This window comes from Pantherophis guttatus, chromosome 1 (assembly GCF_059756535.1).
Source record: "Pantherophis guttatus breed Tessera chromosome 1, ASM5975653v1, whole genome shotgun sequence".
NCBI lineage: Eukaryota > Metazoa > Chordata > Lepidosauria > Squamata > Colubridae > Pantherophis > Pantherophis guttatus.
In genome coordinates, this window is record NC_142063.1 from 110,559,472 (window position 1) to 110,587,227 (window position 27,756).

The 27,756-nt window shown below is 38.0% G+C and overlaps 1 protein-coding gene across 2 annotated transcripts in view; it reads right to left on the minus strand.

The window, feature by feature from the left end:
- B4GALNT4 (beta-1,4-N-acetyl-galactosaminyltransferase 4) overlaps nt 1-27,756 on the minus strand; it is a 206,201-nt gene that overhangs the window by 54,160 nt on the left and 124,285 nt on the right. For both annotated transcript variants that reach the window (XM_034416704.3, XM_087881271.1), the window contains exons 3-4: nt 13,478-13,588; nt 5,461-5,556 (exon numbers count right to left, since the gene is read on the minus strand). In XM_034416704.3, coding sequence (XP_034272595.2) covers nt 5,461-5,556; nt 13,478-13,588 — 207 coding nt within the window. The remainder of the gene's footprint in view (nt 1-5,460; nt 5,557-13,477; nt 13,589-27,756) is intronic.

A 27,756-nucleotide genomic window follows, 5' to 3' on the forward strand; every position in this document is an offset into this window, starting at 1 on the left:
GAACCTATAACTGATCTGTAAAATGTGTTGTCTTTAAACTCAGGGGAAGATTCATCAGTGTTTCTAAGAAAATCAGTTTGCATAGGGGTGTCACAGGTTTTAGCATTATTTAAGTTACATTTGTTTAGGAGTTCGATGATTTTATCTTTCTGTGTAAGTTTGAATCCCCTTTTAGTTTTGTTAATTTGCACACCAAGGTATTTATTCACTTTACCCAGAGATTTCAGTGAGAAGTGTTCATTTAACTTATTTACAAAGATTTCCCTGCTCTCTTTATGCTTTCCAATGTATAAAATATCGTCCACGTAAATTAATACAAATTCAATATGATCATTACTCTTTTTTACAAAGAAACAGTTATCAGCAGTGGTGGCGTTGAAATCCATGGTCTTAAGTACTTTTACCAAGCAATCGTACCATCTTTTGCCGGATTGCTTTAATCCGTACAGACTCTTATTTAATAACCAAATTTCGTTCTTATTAGTGTATTGACTGTGTGGTGCTCTTACATATATTTCCTTATCTAATTTTGCATGTAAGTATGCGGTCTGTATGTCATATTGGAATACGTCCAGATTGAGTGCAGATGCTACTACAAGGGCTGTTTTGACACTCTCTGTTCTCACTGTGGGTGAATATGTATCAGTATAGTCTTCTGGATATTTTTGTGCATAGCCTTGTGCAACTAGTCTAGCCTTGTATAAGGTATTGCCTCCTTCTAAGTTCTTAATTTTATAAATCCACCTGGTACCTATAATTGTTTTATCCTTAGGTGCGATCGCAGGTGTGAATACATTTAATCCTTGTAAACTTTCCATCTCTTTTTCCATAGCTAGTTCCCATTTTTCTCTTTCTTCATGTGGAAGTTTCAATACTTCTTCATATGTATTAGGTGTTATTTGTTCTCCATTCATATGCATTATGTAATCTTTGTATTTATTTGGTATTTGGTTTCTATTGTTTCTAATAGTTCTTTCAGGCTTGCTATGGTTATCATGCAAATATCTAGCTTCCTTTTTTGTTAATGTGTCTGTCTTTATTTTGTGCTGACTATTAGTCCAAGTTTTGGTTTTGTTCTTACTTTTGTTAATATTTTGATTTTCTGTTGTTCCTTCCTCGCAAGATATCGTATCTTTACATTTATTAGGAAATATTTCATTAAGGTGCAATTTTGACCAATTGGCCTGTTCATGGAACACAGCTGTTCTGGATACTATAAATTTGTTATTACTATCAATAAATCTGTACCCTTTGGTTCCAGTTTCGTATCCCATGAATCTTAATCTCCTGGATACGTTTTCTCCCTTTCTCCTCAATTGTTTAGGTATGTGTACGTCTGCAGTGACTCCAAATATGTGCATGTGTGATAATTTGGGTTTTCTATTGTACATCACCTCATATGGTGTCTTATTCACAATACTGGACCAGGTTCTATTTTGAGTGTAATTCGAATAATGTAATGCCTCTGACCAAAATTGTTTGCCTAAACCAGCATCCTCTAATGTGCACCTAATCATGGTTTGTAGTGTGGAATTTTTCCTCTCTGCAACTCCATTTTGAAATGCAGAAAAAGGATTGGACGTGAAATGTAACATTCCTCTATCCTTTAACCATTGGGAGAATTCTTTAGACATGAACTCACATCCCCTATCTGTCATAATTTGCTTTATTCTGATATTATGTTGTGTTTCTATACGTTTGTAGAATTCCTTAAATTTCTGAAATGTTTCATCCTTGTGCTTTAATGTGTAAACAAAACCATATCGGCTGTAGTCATCCACTATTGTTAGGAAGTAACGTTTTCTATAGGTAATTGAGGGACTTAATGGACCAACTAAGTCCATATGTACCAAATCAAAAATATTGTTAGTTGATCTGTTGGATTTTTTTGGTCTGGGACTGGTTTTTAGTTTGGTGGACTTACATACTGAGCATTCCAAATAATTTTCACAATTTTTTATTTTGACACCTTCTGCGTGTTCAGTCATTTTTTGTACTACAGGAAAGCTTGCATGTCCTAACTTCCTGTGTAAGATGTGAGCACACTCATCATGAATTGGTTTACCTATTTTTGGTTTCTTTTCCTTGTATGTGTTTTTGTGATCATGAGTTATTCTACACTCATCATTGTCACTGTTACTGACATTTTCATCATCTGCTTCAATACAATCTTCCATATTTGAATCAATGTTATGTAAACATCTTTCTTTAGTTATCAGATAGGGTAGACCTCCTTTTATCATTACAGTACCTACATTTGTTTTGTTCTTTTCTATAGTTGCTTTCCCCTTTGAGAAAACTATATTGATATCAGATTCTCTGCTTAATTTTATGGCACTTAGTATGTTGTGAGGTATTTCTGGGATTAATAATACCCCCTCTATTTTCCCTAGACCAGGCAAGGTCACATTTCCTTTGCCTAGTACTTGAACCTTTTCTTGATTAGCTACCTTTATCACAAACTTATCTTCTATAAATGAAGATAATATACTTTTGTTGTTGGTGGTGTGATTTGTTGCACCAGAATCAATAAGCCAATTGTTATTCTCATCCTGCTGTGTTCTGGTGCTGTCTTGTTTATTTAGCCCATTCAGTGACCCAGATTTCCTCTCTTTTGAATTTTCTCTACCCCCTCTACCTTCTTTGTAATTTGGTGGGCTTCTATATTTGTGTCTATCTGTGGAAGATTGTCTGTAATTATATTTGCTCCTATATTCTGGTCTATGTCTCTCTCTTGAGACTTTGGGGCAGTCTCTTCTACTATGTTCCCTGGATCCACAATTGTAGCATCTAAAGGCCTCATTATGTTTATCTTGAAAGACTACTTTCCTAAAAGGTTTGTGGTCTGTTTGGTTACTGGATCGATTTTTTCTTGAATTGTCTTCTGCTATCAATTTGTTAGATAGACTTTCTATGGATAAATATCCCAAATTAATGGTATCTAAGTGTGACATAAAGCTATCCCATGATGGATCAAGTGAATTGATAATAACACTTTTCATTGTTTGATCTGAAATCACTTCCCCCCTCAATTGTAACTCAGCTCTTATTTTGTTTAGATTTATCAAATGCTCACTTATAGAAACCCCTGGTTTTACTCTAGAGGAAAAGAAATCCTTAGACATTCTTGTGGTTGTAGCTACGCTATCGCTGTGAAATAGATTAAACATGCATTGAATTATTTCTGATACAGTTAGGTTTGGTTTGATGCTATGATACATTGCAGGAGACACGCTAGATATTATTATGAAAAATGCTCTATGATGTAAACAATCTATTTTTAAAGTCCAAGGTCTTCTTGGAGGGCTAGTTATAAAGAATAGTAAATTTTCTTTCATGAAAATAACCTGAAGCTGTTGATACCACTCTTGTAAATTAATGCCATCAATTCTAAGTTTTGGGAAGTCACTGGGTAAGTTACCTACATTATTCTGTCCATTACTTACAACCTGGGGCAGTCCGTGATCTCTCAAGTGCAGGAAATTACAGAACGGCATTGGGATGCTTGCAATGAGTCTGCGCGGTTCTCTGGCCAGTTCAAGTCCTTCTGGGTCGTCTACGTAGTTTCGCACATGCGCGTTGTTCATTTCTTCTTTGGTGGCGTCGTGGAAGGTTCTCTCCCTTTCAGCTCTCTCGATCCGCTCCTCCTCAGATGAGTCGGTCTCTGGCTCGGTTTTTGGGGTTCTGGTGGTGGTGACGGTTCTTTTCTTCTTTTTGTGTGCGTTGGTATTCGATTTTGTCTGTGGTGTAGGGCGAAATCGGCATGGCTCTCTGGGCTCGGGCGTCGTCGCTTTCGAAGTCAGGATGGGAGCGTGCAGGTCTTGAGTCGCCGGTTTGATTTCTTGCTTCTTCGTAGATGTCTTGGTAATTTTCAGTCTTGGCCCAAAAGCAGCAAAAAGCGTTTTCATTGCTGATTTTACTTGAGATTTTGTTAAATCGTCTTCACTTTCTGATTTTGGATCATCTGAAGAGTTTGAGACTTCTTTCTCACTTTCTTCGTCTGATAGTGTTTTTCGCGCCAGAAATTTTGAACTGAGCGTTTTGATTGGCTCTGCTTCATTCTCTTTTGAAGTTCGTTGAAACCAAGATGGCTGCCATTCAAAATTTCGCGCGGGATCACATCTTTTCTTTTTAACAACTATTTTCTCAGTAGTCATCTCACTTACGGTTTTTTGATCTTTGGGTTTTTCTTTAATGACGTTTTTCTCTCTCGCTGCTCCGCTGTTCTTCAGCATCTCCTGGAGGTCCGCGATGAGACTTTCATCATTCTTTTGGCTTTTTAGTATCTTTAATATCTCTGACCTGAGTTCGTTATTTTCTATTTCGATTTCTTTCTGGTCATTATTTTCACTCATTAGTTCTTCTTCTTCAGTGGTGTATTCTTCGGATTCTCTCGAAATCGCATTGGTGGATTCGTTGACCATCTCTTGATCAGTTTCTATTTCTTTGCTGTAGGCCCTGGTGTTGGGCCTATCTTTCTTGGACATTTTTAATTACTTATTGAGTCAATTAACCATCCTCTGCTACCAGCTTGTTGCAATATTTTCAGGATCAGACTCAATAAAGATAATAGGAGTTAGAGCTTTAAATATATTTCTTTTTAATTATGATAGGCATTCTATATTCACTGAATATTCAAGGTAGAAGCGACGAGAATGGTGAGGGTGGCTCCTTATATATACAAGGGGTGGAGCTAGGAATGGGAGTGGTAAGTTATGAATACATTAAAGTCCAAAGAATAAGTTAACCTCTGATGTTCCATATATACATTATTTACACATTGGAGAATAAGGCATTTACATCTGACATTTTCCTCTTCTAAGCTCTTTTACATTGCTGGCCTTTGGCTATAAAATTCATTCACTCATCCAGCAAAGTGACTATTGTAAGAATCTAAAGCCATCATTTATATGAATAAATGAAGTCAAGTGGGAATTTCTATTGTACTGCTGATCTTCCCACACTATTGTATAACTTCCTATATCAGATTCTAATTTTGTGAGAGTTTCCATATTTGGCCACAATCATAGGGACAGGAAGTTGTATAGACTACATTTTTACTCAATTTTTTGTCCTTAGATTGTACTGAACTGCAACTCCATTAATTTCTGGACAGTGCAATCTTTATTTAGGAGAACCTGTAGCCTAGCAAATCATGATGGGGCCTGAGAGAAAAGACTAGCTGTGATAATTCTACTTTTGTACACTTTGATTTTTCTTGCTTTGTTGTATACAAAGAGTCAGAATGATAGGAACAGTTTACAAATGCTGTGAATGAATGAATGAATGAATGAAAAATACTATTACATGAAAGATATTACTGGCATTCACTATCATTCAGATAAAGCCAAATTATATTTAACTAAATGTAAATTCACTTCAGAAGTGCTTAAGAATATTTACTGCATAGAAAAAAGCTATAAAGAACTGGCATCTTTTTGGAGAATAGATTATACTCACATGAGGATATAGGGGGAAATGCAGATTCTTCCTTAGATGTCCCACAGCTCCTCCACACCAATCTTCAAATACATGCAAGTTTGCTTTCCCTTTGTACTGCAAAATTAAAATGACATCACTTAGGCTATACATAAACTCTCTGGCAGTTTTGTAGTGTATGGTGTATGTATAGGCATGCAGGTGTGTGTATGCAAAAAAATAAGAATAAAAGAACCTGAGTTCTCAAAAATTTTGGATTTTAGCTTGTATCACCCCAAACCAATGTTAAATGGCTATGGGAGTTGTTAAATACAAGATTAGTATGTAAGATATCTTTCTCCTGCCAGGTAAACACCTACGTTATTGATAATATTCATCAGTTAGCAAAAAAGGAAGACTATGAATGTCATTAAACAAAAGAAAATGGATCATCACTCCATATTTTACATGGTAAATATTACCGGGCACTTACTGATGAAAATAATACTGTACATTATGAGAGGTCCTTGGTGCTCTCGGAGTTTGGTTGTTTTCTTGCAGATGTTTCATTACCCAAACTAGGTAATATCCTCAGTGCTAGTAAAGAGTGGGGTTTGCTCCCAGTTTATATTCTAGTGGCCTACCCTGTCAGCATTGGTGGGAGTGATTTTGGAGGTTATTTGGTTGGGTTGTTTAGTGTTAGCTTATTTGGCAGTTCCTTGGCTGAGGTATTGTTACTTCTTGATTGTTGGTCTGAGATTAATCTTGGTGTTAATCTATGCTCATCTGAGTGTTGATTGCTGGTGATGAGGTGCTTGGGTCTTTTCGTTCCCTTTTGGCTTGTTCACTGTCTCTTCTGCAGAGTATGTAGATATTGTTTATATATATTGTATCTACTGATGGCCAATTTGTCAGAGTGTCAGGCTTCCAGAACTTCTCTAGTGTTTTTGGACTTGGCTTGTTCTTGTGTAAGAACTCTATTCAGATAAGACAAACACAGTGCAGCAATCCTGAGCAGCAGAAAAAGGAAACAGATCATCTGTACAACATCTTCCAACAAAATGGATAGACTAATACCAAGATTAACATCAGATCAATGATGTGAACATCAGACCAACAATCAAGAACTAAACAATGCCCCAATCAAGGAACTGCCAAACAGGCTAACAGTAAACAGCTCAACCAAAGGACCTCCAAAATAATTCCCAACAACACTGACAGGGCCAACCACTAGAATATAAATTGAGAGCCATTCCTTACTAGTACTGATGATGTTACCTAGTTTGGGTAATGAAATGTCTGCATGAAAACAACCAAGCTCAGTGAGCACCAAAGACCCCTCATTTCAACCCTGAACAATAAATATTCTCCTTTATCAGTACAATGCATTATGTAGTATAAATCTACTACAAGATCCTCTGCATTGTAGGTAAGTTATAAATATGTTAAATAAAATGTACTTGGGATAAGTATGAGATTCCTTAAGGGATAAATATTAATGTATACCTAAAACAATTAAATTGAAGCCATTTGTTTATCAACAAATAAACAAATGAATAACTGAAAGTTCTGGCTTTAGAAAACCCCTCCCCCTTAACTATAATAAAAGAATGTGGAATGTGAACAGCTGCAGAGTAAACCAAAATGTATTCTCCAGGTAGACCAAATAGAACAACCACTTGCATACTGGGTTGTGATATTAGCCTAAAAATGGGCTGGGTATTTAGACTTTAGAAATCAATAATGTCTTTTTGAAAACTTAGAAGTCTCCAGCTCTGAACAAAGCAGGGGTGAAAACAAATGTAGGTGCTATATTTTCAGACTGCCAGTTGCAACTTGACATATTTGATAAAGTATTAGAGCACATTATGGCCTCTCAACTCTAGACAATAGTGATATGACCTAGACCAATGTTTCTCAACTCTGGCAACTTTTAAGCTGTGTGGACTTCAATTCCAATAATTCCCTGGCCAGCATGCTGGTAGGGAAATTCTGAAGTCCATGCAGCTTAAAGTTGACAAGGTTAAGAAACAATGATCTAGGCTCATTCCAGTCAGTCTTGGTTATGGGAAAACAGATACGATCTTCTCTTATTAGACAAAGAAATATAAAATGAAAACTATTGCTTCCAGAACAATTTATGAAAATCTTTCCTCTCAGTATTGTCTTTTGGTCAATTGCCAAACTATATTATGGTCACGGACAAAAAATTAAACATTAAAATAAAGCAAAACGAACAAGGCATAGTAATTTATTACAACTGATGGTGAAATTATCAGTGGTCTGCCTAATTTTACAGACAGAGTAACAAAACGTAGAAAAACTGGATCATACAATCGTAGTTGTATATAAAAGCGAACAGAATTTCTGGGATATTTAATCAGGCAGGGTGTTATGAGTCCCTACAGAGGGGGCAATACACAGGATATGAGCTGTAGTTTCAATGCCCCCCTAGTCTACAGGGGCACAGACTCAGGTCATATGAAACTTTCTTATATCGGTCCTCCAGAACTGCTGTGGGCAGAATATTATGGCCAAAGTTAATGTCCTCTGAAATTTTAGAGACAGTTATAATGTAAATATCTCACTGTTCAAGAAAATATTCTTGGGTAAAAGTCCTGATATTTAATATTTTGTTTAAATGCATTAAGTTCATGCTCATAGTCCATCATTAGGAACTCCTCCTTGGAGAGGCTGAGATAGCAATAGCACTTAGATTTATATACCTTTTCATAGTGCTTTTACAGCCCTCTCTAAGTGGTTTACAGAGTCAGCATATTGCCCCCAACAATCTGGGTCCTCATTTTACTGACCTCGGAAAGATGGAAGGCTGAGTCAAACTTGAGCCTGGATGTTGGAGTTTTAATAAAATAGTTCTAATCCATGTTGATTTATAATTACTGTACCTTCCATAAGGAAAGGGCTCAGATCTGTGGGGAAGATCATGCACCAGTTTCCACCTTGAACAGCCCTCCCTCCCTCCTTAGAACTGCGTTAGAAACACAGGGGGCTGCCTGCATATAAGGTAAAGGTAAAGGTCCCCCTTGCACATATGTGCTAGTCGTTCCCAACTCTAGGGGGTGGTGCTCATCTCTGTTTCAAAGCTGAAGAGCCAGCGCTGTCCAAAGACATCTCCGTGGTCATGTGGCTGGCATGACTAAACGCCAAAGGTGCACAGAACGCTATTACCTTCCCACCAAAGGTGGTCCCTATTTTTCTACTTGCATTTTTTACGTGCTTTCGAACTGCTAAATTGGCAGAAGTTGAGACAAGTAACAGGCGCACACCCCGTTACGCGGCATTAGGGATTCGAACCGCTGAACTGCCGACCTTTTGATCGACAAGCTCAGCGTCTTAGCCACTGTGCATATTACCTTTTTATAATTCAGACCCACTCAGTTGGTCACAGTCACATGAACAGTAATGGCCTCTTTCTACTGCTGACAGCTACACTTTAACATTATCCAAGCAAATATTGGTACTAAACATAACTGATCATCAAGCCACCTCATTTGTACCATCCAAATATTGTCTTGGCTAAAAAGAGGAAGTCTGTCCAGTTAGAGCAAGATATTTGGCAACTGCTGCATATTTCCCAAGCTGTTTTTATCAACACAGGTCCACTGGAAAAAACAGTTCCAAATCCAACAGATAATTATATTAAACCAAAACATTATACTACAGTAACCTCAAAGTTGCATGGAGATCACCGTTTTATAAGAAGGTCAAGAATTTTCTGTCAGAGAATCTTAACTCACACCGAGCTTCTTATTGCCAGGGTTAAAGACTATGGTGAACATATGTGCTAGTTCTGTCCTTGCGTATCTTCACCCCATGTTTCTCTAATTATTTTGTAATTTCTTTCTAATTTCTTTCTATCCTCTGAGGCTCATTCTGTTAGTTAAGCACTGCCACCAACTTAAGACTTTATTTATTCTTTATTACTATTTGCTTCCCCTATAGTAATTCTGGTTTATAAAATATGATAGCATACTGAAGACACAATAAAAATGTACTTTTATTAATGTCTTGCATTAGCAAGATTATGACAATTTTTCGATGGAAAAGGAACTTATTTATAACTTAATAAGTTTGGGACCACCTAGTTAGCCCATGGAAACCCAATATCTGTTTTAATAGGGGTGTTTCTAGTGTCGTGTGCTGCACAGAGTCTATTGGATTTGGTGGCCAATACATTTAAAATAATAACATCACCAACTACTCATGTAAATTACATAACAGGGAGAAGGTAGCATTATACTTCTTCTCTATCACATCCAGGCATTCTTGAACATGGGGAACTTCACTTGAAGGCACTTTCAAATATATAATATTGATGTGTCTTCTAGAATAATATAGAGCAACTTGAAATAGGGCTCTATCATGGATAAACATGCATGTTATGCACCTTTAAAGTTAGCAGACTTACATGAATGAGATGTGTAGAGAATAGAAAAGTTCCTTTGCTACTCAGAAATACAGATAGTAGGAAAAAAAGAAGAAGCTATTACCTCTAACTAGCACCTGAAAGCATCTGAATGTTATTTGACATACATCTCTGGAAATTACAAGATAGGTACTCTATCATTTTAGTGCAGTTCCATGTAAACTGGATATCCTATTTTTATAGAGGTCCTTTAGGCATGTGATTGTTTAAAATTTATTAACCCTCTTTAGCATATATTAACACATGTTCTAAGCATCTTAGAACAAAATCAACATATAACTTATTCCCTACAAAATCTTTAGACTTTGAAAAGATCCTTAAGATGTCACCAGAGAAATTGTCTATAAATTATAATGTATAAATTTATGTTAAATTTATGTTGGAAATGTGAACAAGAAGAGACATTTTATCATGTTTGATGGATGGGTAAAAAAAGCTAAAAAATTTGGGATTCAAATACACACACTGACTCGGAGGATTTTAAAGATTAATGTACAACTGAAACCAGAGGTTTTTTTCCCCTTTGGGTACTGATGGACAGTTAGAAAAAAAAGTCATGGAACTTTGTTTTCATTTATAATAACTGCAGTGATATTATTGTGCACACAAAGATGAAAAGATTCGGCACTACCCACAATGAGAAATGGCTGATGAAAATGATGGAAGTTGATGAGATGGCTAAATTGATTTTTCTTTTAATCAGAGAAAAGACAGTATCAACATTTATCCCTGACCGGAAAACCCTTTAGACTTTTTGTGTAAAACAGAAAAAAATGAATTTACAACCAGTGGGCAGGTTATAGAAAGAAGAGGGGCATATTGTAACCATAGAGTAAGAAGTATATTTATAATTGTACTTATAACTGCTGTATAGAAGATTGGCAGTCAGTTCTTTGTTTGCCTTTTCTCTCTCTCTTTTGCTTGTTTTTCTTTCTTGAACTTTAAGATTTCTGTTGATTTTTTCTTGCTTTATATTTTTATCTTCCTTTTGAATTTTTAAAAATATATATAAAAAGATTTTGAAAACATCCAATATCCAGTATTTCAGATGTAACAGAAACAATGTAAAATTTTGTATAAAAGACTATGAAAAGATTAAATCAGTTATCTCCTGTTCAAAATGCCAGGTAAAATAAAATGTTGTTTAACAGTTTCTTAAAAATCATAATGAGGTGGTGCCAAACATACTCATACAAAAGAAGTCTATTTACAGAGATGATTCTGCTGAGAAAACATTTTTTTCCTATTTCCTCCTGACACTGAAAAAACTACTACACATAATATGGGTAATATTTGATTCCAAGAGTGTTGGCATCTCCAGCTGAAGGTCAAACCCAGAGGTCGTTGTAGTCAACCCACATCCACCATTCACAATTATGAACTACAGCACAGCAATTCCTGAATCCACAGTCTTGCTGAAAATGGGCCTTTCCCTTTCATAACATCTCTGTTGCAATGATAATCCCATCCAATCAGTGAGTCATAATGTCCTTGCTTCTTGCATTCAACCTTCAGCTGGCACACCTCAGCTACTGCTCCCTAGGTATCTTTGTAACACTTGAAATAGAGGACTGGCCACAAGCTTCATTAAAGTCATAAGAGCTGAGGGTATTATGGAAACAAAAGAAAAAAAATATGGCTGAGATGGAATATCAAATACATAACCCAACAGAGTATCTTCTCATAAAAGTCAGTGTTTTAGAACTGATGCTTCAATAAATACAACACACATCATGCCATTGTTATTTTGCATGAAGTTAATGTAAGATGCTGATCAGTCTCAAGTGCAAACCTAAGTACTGAATAAAGCAAGTAACTAAATTTATTATCCTTTTTGACACATCCCAGGAGAACAGGATGCTTTATATATATAAAATAAATTAATGCCAAAATCCAAAGATGTGGAGCGCAAGTGCAGGTCAGGAGGGACCTCACATGGGGGTGGGGGACAAGATGGTCCAAAGGGCAGGTGCAATGACAGAGAAAGCCTTTCTCCTGGACCCAGTTAGCTGGAATAATTGGACTGATGGGGCTCACAGCATGCCTCTCTGTCGGCACAAGTGGGATGGGCCAATCCCAGTGGGATGCATTTCTAATAGCTTCTCTGCCTATTTTCCTGTCATAATGGCAGCCAAACAGCATCTGAAATGCCCAGATGGAAGTATCTGTGTTGCAATGAAGAATATTACACCAAATTCTGTAAATAAATCTCAGCTAAAGATTCAGCAGGAGGTGAGCCGGATCAAAGAAGAGGAAACTGAATCAATTAAATCTTATTTATTTGCCTGAACTAATTGTAGAACCTCCCTGGCAGCATTTAAAAACATTGTTTAGCCTCTATGAACATAAACCTTCAGGAAAGGTTCAATTATTGTAAGATCATTTCATAAACAATGATCTCCTCAGCCAAGAATTAGTCTATTCACAGGCTGTTACAGCCTTTTGGCAAGGAACGTAAGCTTGACATCAAATGCTGAAATCCATTATGAAACTTCTATGAAGCATCAGAATAGAAACAGAGCAAATATTCTAATTTTCTTTTACACTTCCCATTAATTTCAGTGGATTGCATCAGGCTGATGCACATAAAACATCAGATGTTTAGGCTGATGTTGGTTTTATGTGATTTTGAAGCTACTGTGGCTTAGTTGTCATTTACAAACCAGGCTGTTCTGGCTGATTTATCAAACCATGATTTGGGTTAGCTCCAACAATTCAATGACCTCAATGTTTCATTTAATAATACCTTCTAAATCAGTGTTTCTCAACCTTGGAAGCTTGAAGATGGGTAGACTTCAACTCCCAGAATCCCCCAGCCAGTGCTGCTGACTGGGGGATTCTGGGAGTTGAAGGCCACCCATCTTCAAGCTACCAAGGTTGAGAAACACTGTTCTAAATGTTCCCCCTGCAAAATCACCAACTCTAAATTACCTTCTCTCCCTCTTGATGGGAATGGTAACTGGCATAGCAGGAATCAAACACAGAATGAAAAAAAGTTAGAATTTAAATTCTGGTGCATATATACAGGCTTTGTGTGCTTATATTGAATAAACATCTATTATACTTAGCCTCATTCTTATCTATAATAAGATATCTACACTAGCCAAGTTGTGCCTGATAGTCTACCAACCAATTCCAGAATAAAGGCTGAGGGCATAGACAAGCTAGATGTACAGTCTCTTTATGTATCATAGCATTTGTATGCCACTAATTCTATGTTGGCCTGTTGGTTTACACAGAATCCAATAAAAATAAATTCCACAACATAGGGTAAATCTTATAGCAATAATGACCCCTTTGTTATCAACATGAGCTGCCAAATGTTCTCCAGAACAATTCCATTTTGAACTATGCTTCTAAAAGCCAGAGGTTCTATCTTTTTGCAATAAAGTATTCCATAGGCATGGAGAACTTGATTGAGGAACATTGTTCCCTTGCTTCCCTATCAAATCTTACATGGGAAGGGCTTTTGGGAAGCCGGCGTTGGATGACTTGACCAAGAACCTATCATATTGGACTTTGAAAATAACAGCCATCGTCTTCAACTATATCAGAAGTGTACTGGCAACCAATGCATTCCCTGTAGTTGTTCTGGGCCAAAGTATCACTTACCTCCTCGTTCCAAGGCAGAACATGGCTTGTTACATTTGGTTTTGAGACTCTTCCAGTTCTGTCGTGACTATATCTTTTAGAAAACCACCCATGAACTCCTTGATCTTCTACCTGTAATTTTAAAAAAAGGGAAATGTAAAAAAAAAAAAAAAAATTAAGTAGGATATCATTTGTAAAAGACCAAAGAAACATATTTTTGGAATTATGCCTGATAATTCCAAAAGATACCAGTGCCAAATACAAAAGTTTTGAGAAAATTGGTTGATAATAATAGAATGCAAGTGTTGAATGAGATACTCTTGTCCCGGCCTGGAAAATTGGTGACCCACGGGGCAGATGCCTCACACGAGGCCACACCCACCCCAGCTCCAGAAAGGCAAAAAAGTCACAATATGTCACATGACACAATCAAGTTTGATACCCGTACTCTAGACCACCTTCCTGTGTACAGGAAACTATCACTACAGCCGATATAGAAAGAGTGCAACAGAGGAGGAAAATCTTCTAGGTCTATTTAGATACACAGTCTATCACTTCTGAGACATCCAGATTAGACACATCAGCAGGAAATGACTCAAACCTGCCCAATCAGCTTATGTCAACCATCCTTCCTTATAAAGAGACAAATTACTTAGGCAATTAGGGTATTCAAAGAAGGGAACAAAAGCCTTAGCTTGTGATCAATAACACCTTGTCAAATTCCTCTTCTGGCAGAATTAATTCTCAACCAGCTGCCACCGATGAAGGAGGAAAGGGAAAACATCCCAAGATTAACACAGCTAGCCTTCCCTCCAGTAGCAAAGGTTTTTGTTTTTGTTTGAAATGTACCAGCTAAAGATGGAGGCAGGTGGCTGCTTTCTGCAGGATTGGGACTTTTACACCTGGCCTCTAATTCACTAGCTTCTTCCTTATGAGGAAACTGTAGCTGTCACTGAGGCAATCAGTGCAATGGTTAGAAGGATGTAAAGGTGAGCTGTGGCTCTTGGAAGCACTTGCTCCCATCGGTGGCTCTGATCTCATTCATGAGCATCTATCATAAAAAGAATTGGCTGTCTGAAATGACAACAGATATTCTATCTGTCTGGCAAACACACAGAAAGATGTGGGCTCCTATTGTTCACAAGAACTGCCACAGATCTCTGAAAGAGAATGGAGCTGTTCGCAGAACTGAACTACATCATAATAGAAAATAGTCTTCTATAGGTGGTGTTTTCTCCAGGTAGGAATACTAGGAAGTAGTCTAACATGTTGAGAAGGTATTAGGATATGAAAGACTACCTTAGAAAAAGTAAAGTTGGAATGGACAAAAACTATGCTGTAATAAGAACTCTGCAGCCACATAAGTTGAATAAACAAACTTTTTAAAACAAACTACTCAGATTGTGCAAATATACAGTATGACTTTGAAGTCCTTTAGATTGCATCTAAGATTAATTTTAGATTGTCTGCATCTGAAGATGAGTTTAACTCCCAGGTGAAGCCACTGTGCATGGACAGAACTACTTCAACTACTTGTTGTACAAGGCACCTTCCAGCAGACATCAGCAATAAGAAGGCTGCTGTGGTACCTTTGTTTCTCAGCAAGACTCCTAGCCGGACAACCGGAATTTTCCCTCAAACATTGCTCTGTGTTTTCCAGCCCCATCTCAGGTGTGTTCAAACCTCACAAGTTAAATCTTCACAGATGAAGAGATTATTACAGCAACATCAAGCCTGGACCTGGAACAACAATGACAACAGCAACCCTCAATAGGAACTGTATTTAACACTATTATTTTTGATCTGATTTTCACCTGGTTCAGGTGACTCCTGAAAAGAAGCAAGTGAGCTTCTCTTATGTGGAAACCAAGAATATATTGCCTGAGATTTGAATGTTTATGTGTGTGTTTTAAATGGGTGAAGACTGGCATGAAGATGTTTTACTTCATTATTCTCACTTCAGTCTTGATGGAATGTAATAAAGCTTTCTATTCTTAAAGGGGTATTCTAATAGTAGTACACTATGAAAGCAAGAAATATTCTGAGGACAAAGATGCATTACAGCAACTAACTTGTTCCAAAACATTTACTTGCTTGGGAAAATTAAAAAGGGCAGATAAAATGGAGAAGCGGACAGTCTATACCTGTGATAGCGAACCTGTGGCACGCATGCCAGAGGTGGCGCACAGAGCCCTCTCTGTGGGCATGCAGGCCATTGCCAGCTGCTCTTCTGGTTTCCAGTGTGCACATGTGCGCCGGCCAGTTGGTCTTCGCGCATGCCAGAGCACTAGAAATCTGAAGCCCAGCTGGCCAGCATGCACAAGCACACTGAAAACCGGAAGATCAGCTGGCTGGCGCACGCATCAGCTGGTCTTCCAGTTTCCGGTGCTCCGGTGTGCATGAAGCCCAGCTGGCCGGTGTGCATGCGTGCGCCAGAAATCTGGAAGACCAGCTGGCCGGCGCATACATGTGCACCAGCCAGCTGGTCTTTGGGTTTCTGGGCTCGCATGTGCGCATTCCGCTTTCGGCACTTGGTGCCGAAAAGGTTCGCCATTACTGGTCTATACAGTCTACAGCCTGAGGTATTACAATCCAATCCAGATTGGCAAACCAAATTCATGAGCACCAACTGGCAGCCAAAAGAAATGTTAAAAATCACTTAAACCTAGACAGACTCAACCACAGTTTCAGCTGGGAAATTGCTAACATTTTAGATCAAGCCAAATCCAAAGATGCTAGAGCAGGGGTGTCAAACTCGATTTCATTGAGGGCTGCATCAGGATTGTGTTTGATCTCGGAGGGAGGGGGGCAGGGGGTGTGTGGCCATGGTAGGCATGGCCAGATCGATGTCACTCGTGTCGGGGATGCCTATGGTGGCCCAAGCACTCTGCCAGAGAAAACAGGCTCCCAAACTCTGTTTCGGCTGCGACGGCCTCCTGCAACACTCTGCCAGCAAAAATGGAGCTCAAAACGGCCACACGCAGCCTCCCGAGCTCCATTTTCATTGGCAGAGACACTGCAGGCCAGTCCTTTGTTGTTTCCAGGGCGGCCCTGCCAGCCAGATCTAAGCACTTCACAGGCCAGATCCGGCCCCCGGGCCTTGAGTTTGGCACCCCCGTGCTAGAGAATTCCTGGAAGCTTGGCTTTTAGACAAATCAGCAATCAATATACCTATAGACATAAATCCCATTTATATATCATTTAAAAGATACAATCAGAAGCCTAAGAAAGAAACAAACATCTAAGAAATATCCCTTCCAGTGGCCAACACTCAGATAAGCATGAAACAACATCAGATAAACAATTATTGAAAAAACTGTACTGTATTCTAATCAAGGGACCATCTAGCAGAAAACCATTCTTGCACTAAGACTGACAGGGCAAAGTACCATATACAATATAAATAAACAGCAAATCTCACTGTCCCTCACAATGATGCTACCTAGCCTGGTAAAAAAAAAAAAGCAAAGTATCCAAGCTCAGAGACCGCAAAGAACTTAACCCTGGGCTACATACATTTTCTTCTGTTGGAATCCAAGTACAAGTTAGTCTCTTATTTTTGGTTTGTTAAATCTAGATTTGACCTGATTCTAGATTCCTTTTCATTGTGCAGATACAATTTCAGAGTTCCCATTACCAGCTTTTGAGTGGTCTGAATTAATATCCTTATTTTTGTTTATTTATTAAATGTATGTGCTGCCCATATCACCGTTAAGTGACTTTTCTTATGGAAGAGAGGAGGTAAGGGATGTGTATTTGATTACTGCATTTTATTAAACAGTCAGCTATGTACTCAATTTTCCATTATTAATGAATTATGAATAATTATTAATACAATATCATACTCTGTATCCTTTGAAAGTATCCTTAAAAAGATAAGGCAGTGGGAAATGATTAAAAAAATATATCAACCCTTATCCCAACTTACTTTACTGATGGACATGTTCTAGCAAAATGCAACAGTTTGTGTCACATCCCTAAAGATGCGTTCACTTCTATGAAATAAATAATATGTGTCTCATGTATAGCAATCACATCTATTCATGTCTACTTTGCCTCATGCTCATGCTGCAAGAACCTAAGGCCAATTAATTTTTCACCACAGACAAACACACGTTGTACACTTCCAGACAGCTATATTAATCTACCAGCCAAATGCCTTGCCTTCGGGCGGTTTTCATGACACCATAGCCTTCCCATCTGTAATAAGATTTCTCTCCTACCACATTTCTCCTGATGAGAAAAAAATTTTTTTTAGCTTTAACCTCTTAACATTAGCAGTATTACTATTATATTCACAGCCACACTTTTGCAAGTGGAGGGGGTGGGGGTGTTTCCCATTGCAGGGAAATCTGCCCCTGCTAGTTTAGGTCTTGTCTTCTATTTAACCCCTACGTGGTCAAACTTGGGCATAGACAGCATCTTCAATCAACTCTTTGGCATTCAGGTATAGATTGTTAAAAATGGATCTTCTTTCAGCCTACTTCCCACTTGAGTAAAATGCCTCCACAATTACAGCTGTTCAGAAAGCTGTTTAAATGGAGTCATGCCCCTATTAGAAAGCCTATCCAGGCTTTTCTATCCAGGTGTGCTGCTATATCACCATGGCAAATGATACATTGCAGTTTTTGCAATCATTTTTCCCATTTCCCAACATCTACCACCCACAGCATCCTCTCAGAGAGCTGAATTTTAGAGGGGAGATAAAGACAAATTGCAGATCTTTTTGTGGTGGAGGTGGGGGTGGAGAGAGACACATTATTCTTCTTATGGAGAGAGGATAAGGGATTTTTATAAACTCGTGGTCCAAAGCTTAGAGCCTTAGAGAATAGAATATGCAGCTGTTGCCCAGTTTGAAAGCAAAAAAGGGAAAAAACTCTTCCAACTTTTATATTTCCAAAAATAAAATCATGCCCTTGATGATAATATCTTAGTATCAAAATAGATTTGAAAAACATACGTACAAGTTGGAAACATTTAAATGTATATTTTTAAGTTTTAGGAAGCTGAAAAACTGGCAATCTGGAAAAACTTATTGTATGTTTGCCACCTGTGATTGTGCACATTCCATATTCTTCTTTTGGCATTTTGTACATTATTTAAGGATTTGAAGCCTGTTAAATCACATTTGTTATTTCTTCTTCCTACATGAAAGTATCCATGCAATAAAAATAAAGACATGAAAGGTGGCAGCGAGGGGTTGGGGAGGAAACTGGCAGCCTCTTTTATTTTGCCAGTTTTAAGTACACCACTTATCAAGAAAGTGCAATTCTTCATTTTAAAAAAAAATAGCAGGGCTATAGAAAAGATCCAAAAGAGGCAATAGACTTATGCGGCTGCTTCGAAAGTTGTCTTTAGCAATCTGGTGTTGTGGATGTAGATGCCTTGCAAATTTTTTTTGAAATAGTGGTCATCTAAATGATGCAACTGCTTTAATACTTTGAGAAGAGGTGTTTAGGCAAAGCCTTATTTTTGACCCCCCAGGATTAAAAGACAAACTGGTTTCTGTTACAGAAGTGAGTCAGAGAAAAAAAAAATTTCCCCATCAGATTCAAAATACAGGACACTGATATTGACCGATTTATACCCGTATGCTCCTGTGAGAGTAGATATATCTGTTGTTGAATGCATTTGTAGCACTAAATGTTTAACATCATAAATACAGATACACCCAAGTCAACACTTTGACAGGATCAGGAAAAATTTCTGATATTGTGCACAAATTACACACCATATTATAAAATGAACAATCTTATTCTCAATATAAATAAATATCACATTTTTCCCGGAATTCTATTTTTTCCCTACCATAGAACCAGATGGGAGTAAACACAGTATAGATAGATTTCGTGAAGGTTATGATTCCTTTTCCCCCGCTGCAGTGATTTTGGTGGGCTCTTCACAAATTTAACTTTCATTGCCAAGAGTCACCATGAAATTACATTCCCCTTTCCATTCCACTATACCCCTAAGAAGTGGAAGATTGACCAGATTCTAGCTTGACGTATAACAAATTACTGTTACAGTGTTGTCAAAATGATACCTCTTGTTTTTTCCTCTGGTCTTCCCTTCTCACATTAATTTTATCTTTTAGTTTCTATTGAAGGTCAGGACTTCTGGCCACCTCTACCCCAGCACCTATTCTATTCCATTTTATTATTGCAAGCTGCTTTTGGAGTCTATTCTGTTGAAAATCAGAATAAACATAGCAAATTATTTGATATCAATTTGTGTATTAGTTAATTAGTTTTCGTAGGCATTAGGGCTCTACCAGACTATATTTAATAAACCAGCTCCAAAAATGAGAAAAGCTCATTTTTAAACCCACAGTTTAAAATCCACAGTTAACAGTGGTTTCTGTGCAGGGGGATGGAAAGGTGTTAAAAATGACTGCTGTGAAGATCCATCCTTTTAAAAAAAAAAAAGGACATCCATAAAAAGGGATCAGTTTTCTTTACTCAGTCGCAGCTGGCAACTTGATTTTTTTTTTAAAAAAAATCTATGGATATCACACCCTGAACCTTTTCTTCCCTCACCAAAATGGTCTTACTAAATTTCTTTTCCTCTGTTTTCTACAATCTTATACAAGCTTTCCTGGAAACTCCCAGGATTTAAATGGATATGGAAAGAATTTGCTGAACTACTGGTTGTTGGCATTATTTCAGCGATGAGAGAGCCAAAGAGATGGTTATTCCTTTCTGCACTTCTACAGTCAAAAACTCGGGATCAGACAAATGGAATCCATTCTGTCATTCCTTCTCATGCCAGGATAAACCTGGCATGGGCAGTTGTTGGATCTCAAGGACCCACCAGCTTGTCACTTGGCTGGTCCTCCATGCTGAGCAGCTGGCTCGATGATCCTTCAGTTTCATTTCCCACAATGCCTTTGGGATGACGTCATGTCTGGTGCTTTGAGGCCCATTTGAGAAAAGGGCATCTCTCAATTACTTTTAGGTTACTGCTGTTGTTACCATCCCCAAGTAAAACTGTACCTTTGAAATCTAGAACTGATTCCTTCATAGGGCCCAGAGTTCTAGTTTGTTTCCTTGCCATATGCAACAAGGGGGAGAAAGGCAGGATCGAAATCTAATAAATTAATCACGATGACCAAGTAATATTAATCACTCCTTCACCAGAGTCCAAAGCTTTAGCCTGTTATTTTATTTTCAGCTCTAGCAGAAACAGTGGAATAGATATCCAATGAATAAGCAAATAAATAATCAAACAATGCGGAATGGAACGAAGCTATTTCACCTGCTGCTGAGATCACACAAGCATGCCAAATATGTTGCAGCACCTCCCAACCATACACAAATAGTAAGCTGCTTTTTTTTTTATACCTGCGATCATTTGTAGAACTTCAGTATCAAAACTGACAGTGTGACATATTTTTCTTCAGCTTCCAAACCAAACTGGAGAACAGGATTGTGTTGCGGATTTTTCTTCTTTCCTTAATATGTCCTCTTCAGCTTTGAACTGAAACTGATTTACTCAGGAAGCAGCAAAGAGATGCTTATTGATCACCTGGGTGATAATTAATAGGAAGTAAATGGCACTTGCAATCATTGCTTCCACTACCTATTCATAGAGCAGCAGCTCTAATCACATAAGGACTTTGTTAAATTCACCTGCCATTAAAAGCATCCTTAACTTGCTGGCAGAGGTGGGGTTGTCTCCAAAGATACATCAGTAGCTCTTAGGTATGTCAGGCTTAGGTTTTGGAGCTTTCATTCTATGAATTTTTACCAGGCTGGATGATTTATGTAACAACTTTTGTATCATAATTTAAAAATAAGGACTAACCCACTTTCAAGGTCATACTTGAAATGCTATTATTATGCATAATTTTTACTGTGAGACTCTGACACTAAAATGTCTTTCTGTTCTATTTAATCTCAAGATAAGCAATATGCCTGTTACTAGGAAATTTGAAGGGAACTTTTGGGCCATGCGCTGATTCACTGCTACTGTGAACAATAAAATGTTTCTTGTCCTAACCATGTTGTAGTGAAAATGGTGCAACTTAGAAATACTGTTTGAGTTCTTTCCCTCAACTCTGTGATCTGGTCTAGTATGGCAAAGAAAATATACTACCAATAAACTATCTGCCAATGAATGGAAATAGAGTGAACAAAAGTAAATCATTAAGTCTAATTGAACACAGCAAAAATATCACTAAAGTGCCTCCCTAGATCTCCTTTCTTTTTTTAAAAAAAATAGGATGATGATGATTTAAAACTTGTATGCTGCCCAGCCTTCAATGGTTCTGGGCAGCTCACAACAATAAAATTACAATCAAATCAATAAAAGGTAAAGATAAAAAAAATGGCAAGTATGATGAAGCAAGAGGTCTCACTCTTCCTCACCAAATGCCTGGGTTAAGAGACAAGTCTTTAAGGCCCTTCTAAATAACAGTCAAGTGAGGGCCATCCAGATCTCAAGAGGAACCTCATTCACGAGGACAGGCACTGCTATGAAGAAGGTACATTTTTGGAGTCCTCATAGATGACATTGTTTAGTTGAAGGAACCCAGAGCAAGCCAACTCTGCAAACTGAATTGGCCAGGAAGATCCTATGGGAAATTAATTTGACTTTGTCTCACAATGGAAATAAATTACTCTGAACTTCTCCTTTATGTAATAAATAAAGAGAGAATAATATGCACATTATTTCAACATGCTTCTTGCAGAGTACACTGAAATAATTTCTCAAATCTCCCCTCAGGATAGAGATAGAAATACAAATGGCAATAGCATAAGCTTATTAGTAGTGGAGATTAAAATATGTGTCTGATGGGCATCACATTGTACTAAAAGCCTTCTCTAATCCAGTGGTTCTCCAGATGTGCTGGATGACAGCCCCATCATTCAGTCAGGGTATCTATTGAACACATTTCATGGAGCCAATGGACAGCTATAAACCAAATTATACATTCACCAACATAGTGTTGGGGACGGTTGTTCTAAAACCCTTCTGTTCTTTAGAAGTGTTACACACATACACAAATGCTGTTGGAATGCGCAAAGGTATGCCTGTGTACATGATGTATATGCTATTACCAGATGTAGTGTGGGAAGAGAGGGAACATACTCCTGAACTCATCAAAGCTCCTGTGGCTTTTTGAGCTACTTTTGAGGTTGGAGGGAAGCACAAGTCAAGGCATCAATTAGTACTGTGCGTACCCGACAATGCTGGGTAGAAGAACAAATACTTCTCTTTGCTTCAGGAAATAACAACATTTATACTTATGTGTATCATATTTAGTCATACACACTTAGTCCCAGAGATAAAACATCTTCCATGTATATACTATGGAGGGAACTTTGATCTCCAAAGGATTTCTTTTATTCTTTTATTTTGTGCAAAATTCTGAAATAAACTAGTAAATCCTATAGGTGTGATGTAAATGTCCTTTTAAAGACTTGCTTGCTGCTAAAATAAAATTGGGAGAATAACATTTTGGTTTTTGTAAAGAAATACTTTTTTTTTTTTTAAAGCAAAAGTATAACTTCCTTATGTCTACCATGTGTGCATCACTGCCCTCTTCTGGGTGGAGTTAGTACAAACTGTTGCAACTCATTGTGCCAATATTACAAGACAGGTAAGATAGCAGAGACAACAGTCACCAGGAATTGTAGCTAAGTGACATATTAGTATTTGTAAACCCTACATATATGTACATACATACACATATGGAGATACATATGTATCACCCAAAATATTATGGATCATTAATAATAGCTACAATATAAAATATCTGAGCAAAAATAAAAAATATTCAGTCAATTATCTATGGAGATTCTCCGTCATCCAGATCATGGTTGTCCCAAAGGCACTTTTTCAAGAGGCAACTGGACTTTCTTGTTTTTCTTTGAAGATGTTTCACTTCTCATCCAAGAAGCCTCTTCAGCTAGATGGTGGGGAATGGAAGGATTTATATTCCTTGCAGACAGCAAACAGCCCTCTTTCAATTGGGGCAGAGAGATAGGACATCATCTGTCTCCAGTCTACAACACAGTCTTTTCAGCAGTTCCAAGAAGGCTCCAAGCCCATTTGCACTACACAGGTGACCCTGAGGACACAGATATCCTCCCAAGATGTCTCAATGACTGTAACAGAATGCAAATGACCAGCTTGTCGGCAAGGAATATAAATCTGTCCATTCCTTACCATCCAGTCAAAGTTGAAGAAGCTTCTTGGATAAGAAGCGAAACATCTTCAAAGAAAAACAAGACAGTCCAGTTGTCTCTTGAAAAAGCACCTCTGGGACAACCATGACCTGGATGACTGAGAATCTCCATAGACCTCTGTTCAGTTACTTATTTAACTACTTGAGGAAAAGAAAGAATGAATGTTTTTTTCCTGTTTTATAACAAAAAATATATATTAAAGCACAGAAAAGAGTAGCTTTGTTAGTGTCCTCTTGCCTTATTTCCCAAAGAGAGACTCTTGAAAGATTAAAAAAAAAAAGATCAAAGAAAATGATTATTTATGATCTTCAAAATAATGCAGGAGGGGGTGCCATTTGTCATACGTAAAATTATGAATAGGAGCTAATAGGTGGACATGATGTTAATGGAAAAAAATCCATTTCAGACACATTAAACTTCAGTAGCTATACCGGCTAAAGAGAGCAAAAGGAAAAAAATGAAAACCTTTAGACAATAAATAAAAGATTGCAGTTTCACATGATGCATAGATAAAAGCTAAGAAGCCTGTAAATCTCTAGTAAAAATGGCTAAGGTTGCAAATTATCACTTGGTATCCAGAAACTGGCACTCCTTCAGAGAAAGCTTTGCAATGGCTCAAGCACCCGAGTTAGAATCCAGGCCCTGGTTTTTTTCCCTTTGCCTCTGTCTCTTCCACAGATGGAATTCCCACATAGGCGTTAGTTGAATCAGAAGAACTTAATTCTGAATAATTTCCTCTATACATTCCAGAAGTGGGAAAAAATGCTGTTTCAATAACACTTTGAAACATGATCCCAGGATCCAACAGAGAAGCATTAAAGAAAAAAAATTGGTGCAGGAGAGAAATATTGTAAATATGGAAACTTTTATTTCATTATTATTAAACTCCAAGAAGCATGAACGGGGAGGGCCTTTCTCTTAAAAAAAAACAAAAACACCCCAGATATAATTGCTGTGGTGTGCAGTCTGAGCTTCTTCCTGCAAGCTTACATACTCAGTTTCTCCCAGCAGCTGCAAAGAGGGAGGTTTGGCTTTTATTACTGAGGAACACAGAGGCTTTTTGATCTGCCACTGCTACATGCACACCCTACACACACACACACACACACACACACACACACGGCTGGGAAGGAAAGGGAGGAGGAAAAAAGTCCATTTATTCAGTTTTCACCAGGCTTGTGTTACTCTTCATACACTAATATTTAAGCGCAAAGGGCACACAAATTAGGTGAAAACAGGATCCTTTGGAGAGGATTGGGCCTTGGATTTAAATGACGGAAAGTTTTCAAAGAAAATGTGTGTTTGGAGAGAGATGCAGAGACACCTTGTCTGTCCGTCCCCATTTCCCCCCCCCATTCTTCAGAAGCAGAAATGGCAGCCCACCCTTCCTTCCCCCATCATCAAAGCAGCAGACAAATCTCTTTCATAGCCACTCAGAGTTAAAATTTCAAGGCACCAGAAGAAATTTTTCTTTGGAAAAAAAAAATCACATCACTATTATACCATCCTCTTAATAATGCCTTCAAAGGGCATTGTGGCTCCCCCCGCCCCCCGCCCAGAGCTTAAATTAGCTCACTTCAACAAAGTTGGCTAATTATTTCTTTGGCACTATGAAGCCTAATGGACTCCCTTTTGTTGACAGTATTTATTATCAGTCACTGCCTCTCTTCTTCCTGGCCTCAATTCTTCACACTACTGCTGTGAAACAAACTTTTTAAAAAACACTTGTTGTTGGGATGTGAATGTATTCATTACCTGAACTCCTGAATGAAAGCCTATGTGAAATGAACTGAGACAATTCAGAGAACATACCTGTGAGTCAAAGACAAACTGTTTTCAGGGAAAGCCTTTATTCATAGTATGACACTAACTTTGGAAGTATTTTTTATTTATTTATTTATTTTCAATTTATATACCGCCCTTCTCCCTGAGGACTCAGGGCGGTGCACAGCCAGAATTAAAAACATGGAATACAAATATTAAAAATAATTAAAATCTATATAAATTTGGCCCAAAAAGTAGCAGTGGAAGAAAAAATATTTCATAACAGAAGGCAGCACTGGGACCTGTACAGATAGACACTAAGACAGCCAGTGCTATGAAAAATACCAAATTATTCAGGATGTTAGTACTTTGCAAAAATAGTGCAGGTACTTCTAGACAACCATTTTGCGATGGGTCCGGTTTGGAACATCCTCAAAACTGCAGTATCAGTGGAAGACTGAGACCCAAGGAGCTGCTGATACAGTTCTACAGAGGAACTATTGAGTCTGTCATCTGCACCTCTATATCTGTCTAGTTTGGTTCTGCAACCCAACATGACAGACACAGACTTCAGAGGATAATTAGAACTGCAGAAAAAACTATTACTACCAACCTGCCTCCCATTGAGGACCTGTATACTGCACGAGTCAAAAAGAGGGCTTTGAAAATATTTACAGACCCCTCACATCCTGGACATAAACTGTTTCAACTCCTACCCTCAAAACGACACTATAGAGCACTGCACACCAGAACAACTAGACAAAAGAACAGTTTTTTCCCGAACGCCATCACTCTGCTAAACAAATAATTCCCTCAAACTGTCAAACTATTCACTAAGGCTGCATTACTATTAATCTTCTCATTGTTCCTATCACCCATCTCCTCCCACTTATGACTGTATGACTGTAACTTGTTGCTTATATCCTTGCAATTTATATTGATATTGATTGTTTCCTAGTATAATTTGATTGCTTATTGTACCGTATGACTGTCACTGGGTGTTGTGTCTTGTGATTCTTGATGAGTGTATCTTGTCTTTTTATGTACACTGAGATCATATGCACCAAGACAAATTCCTTGCGTGTCCAATCACACTTGGCCAATAAAGAATTCTATTCTATTCTGTCCTGTCCTGTCCTGTCCTACCTTATCCTATCCTACCCTACCTTACCCTACCCTATCCTACCCTACCCGATCCTATCCTAAGAGTCTGGGGCACAGTCTACCATGATGGGCCAAAAAGCAGCATTCCAGTAAGGAGGAGTTGGCCAGGGAAAAAGGGACTCAAACCAAGCTTGAGGGGGAAAGGAGAATAAGGAAATTGTGTGGCAGCAGATCCCACAGTGATGTTAGCCAGCCCAGCAATCTTTGCAATAACAAAGTGACCTCCTTCCATAGCCTGTGTTGGGGGAGAGTGTGCATGGTTATCCAGGAACTCTCTAGCCCATGACTCTGATTCTTACATAGCTACAAGAGTTAGTGTGTGTGGTGCACCTGAAGCATCCCACAGGTGCTGCCTTTTTTCTTCCTGTTAGCAAAGATGGTAAGGCTGGACATTAATGCTTGGAATCAAGAATTAGAAATTATTTAATTAGTGCAAAATTACAAAGCTGGGAAGGAGCAGTACCCAGTAAATAGCAAGAGCTCTCCAGTTCTAACTTTTATACCAACCTACATTTAATGTTTGATAGAAGTTTAAATGGTCAGAGGTGTGATTAAATATCTGTTTTTCCTTCCTATGCTCTAAGTCACCAATGAGAAGAAGCCTGTGTCATAAGATTTATTACATTTTGATTTGCAATTCTGAATTTTGGAATAATGTTGTCTAATTTTTGCAAGTTTTTCAATGAGTCCAGGCCATCTTTTGGATCAAGTCCAGCTAACAATATTTATGAATAAATTAGGATAGATTGTGGAAGAAGATCCATTTTGGTGAGGAGATTCTCTATTTCTTGAAACATTTAACAATGTTTTAATGGTTAGTATTTTGTGCCGAGAATGTGTGGTCTTTCTTGAGGGTCACTTCACACATTGTTCTTAGTTTGCAGAAATAATGAGAGTTTATTTAAGATAGTACCCATCTCCTAGAAGAATGAAATATTCTAGGAAATACTAAAAAGGCAGACTATTATATTTCCCTATATCAGAAAAGGAGAACTATGTTTTTAAAGACAAAGCAGCCCCCCACTTCAGCTCCAGGTTGATGGGATTAATACCTTCACCCTTAGGACGATAGGATTAGCTTCATTACCTCATCACCCAACAAGATTCAACCAAGCCTGCCACTCAAGACAATCTACAAAGTTACCCCTGCATGGCTCCATGGGAGTCTGACAACCAATCAGG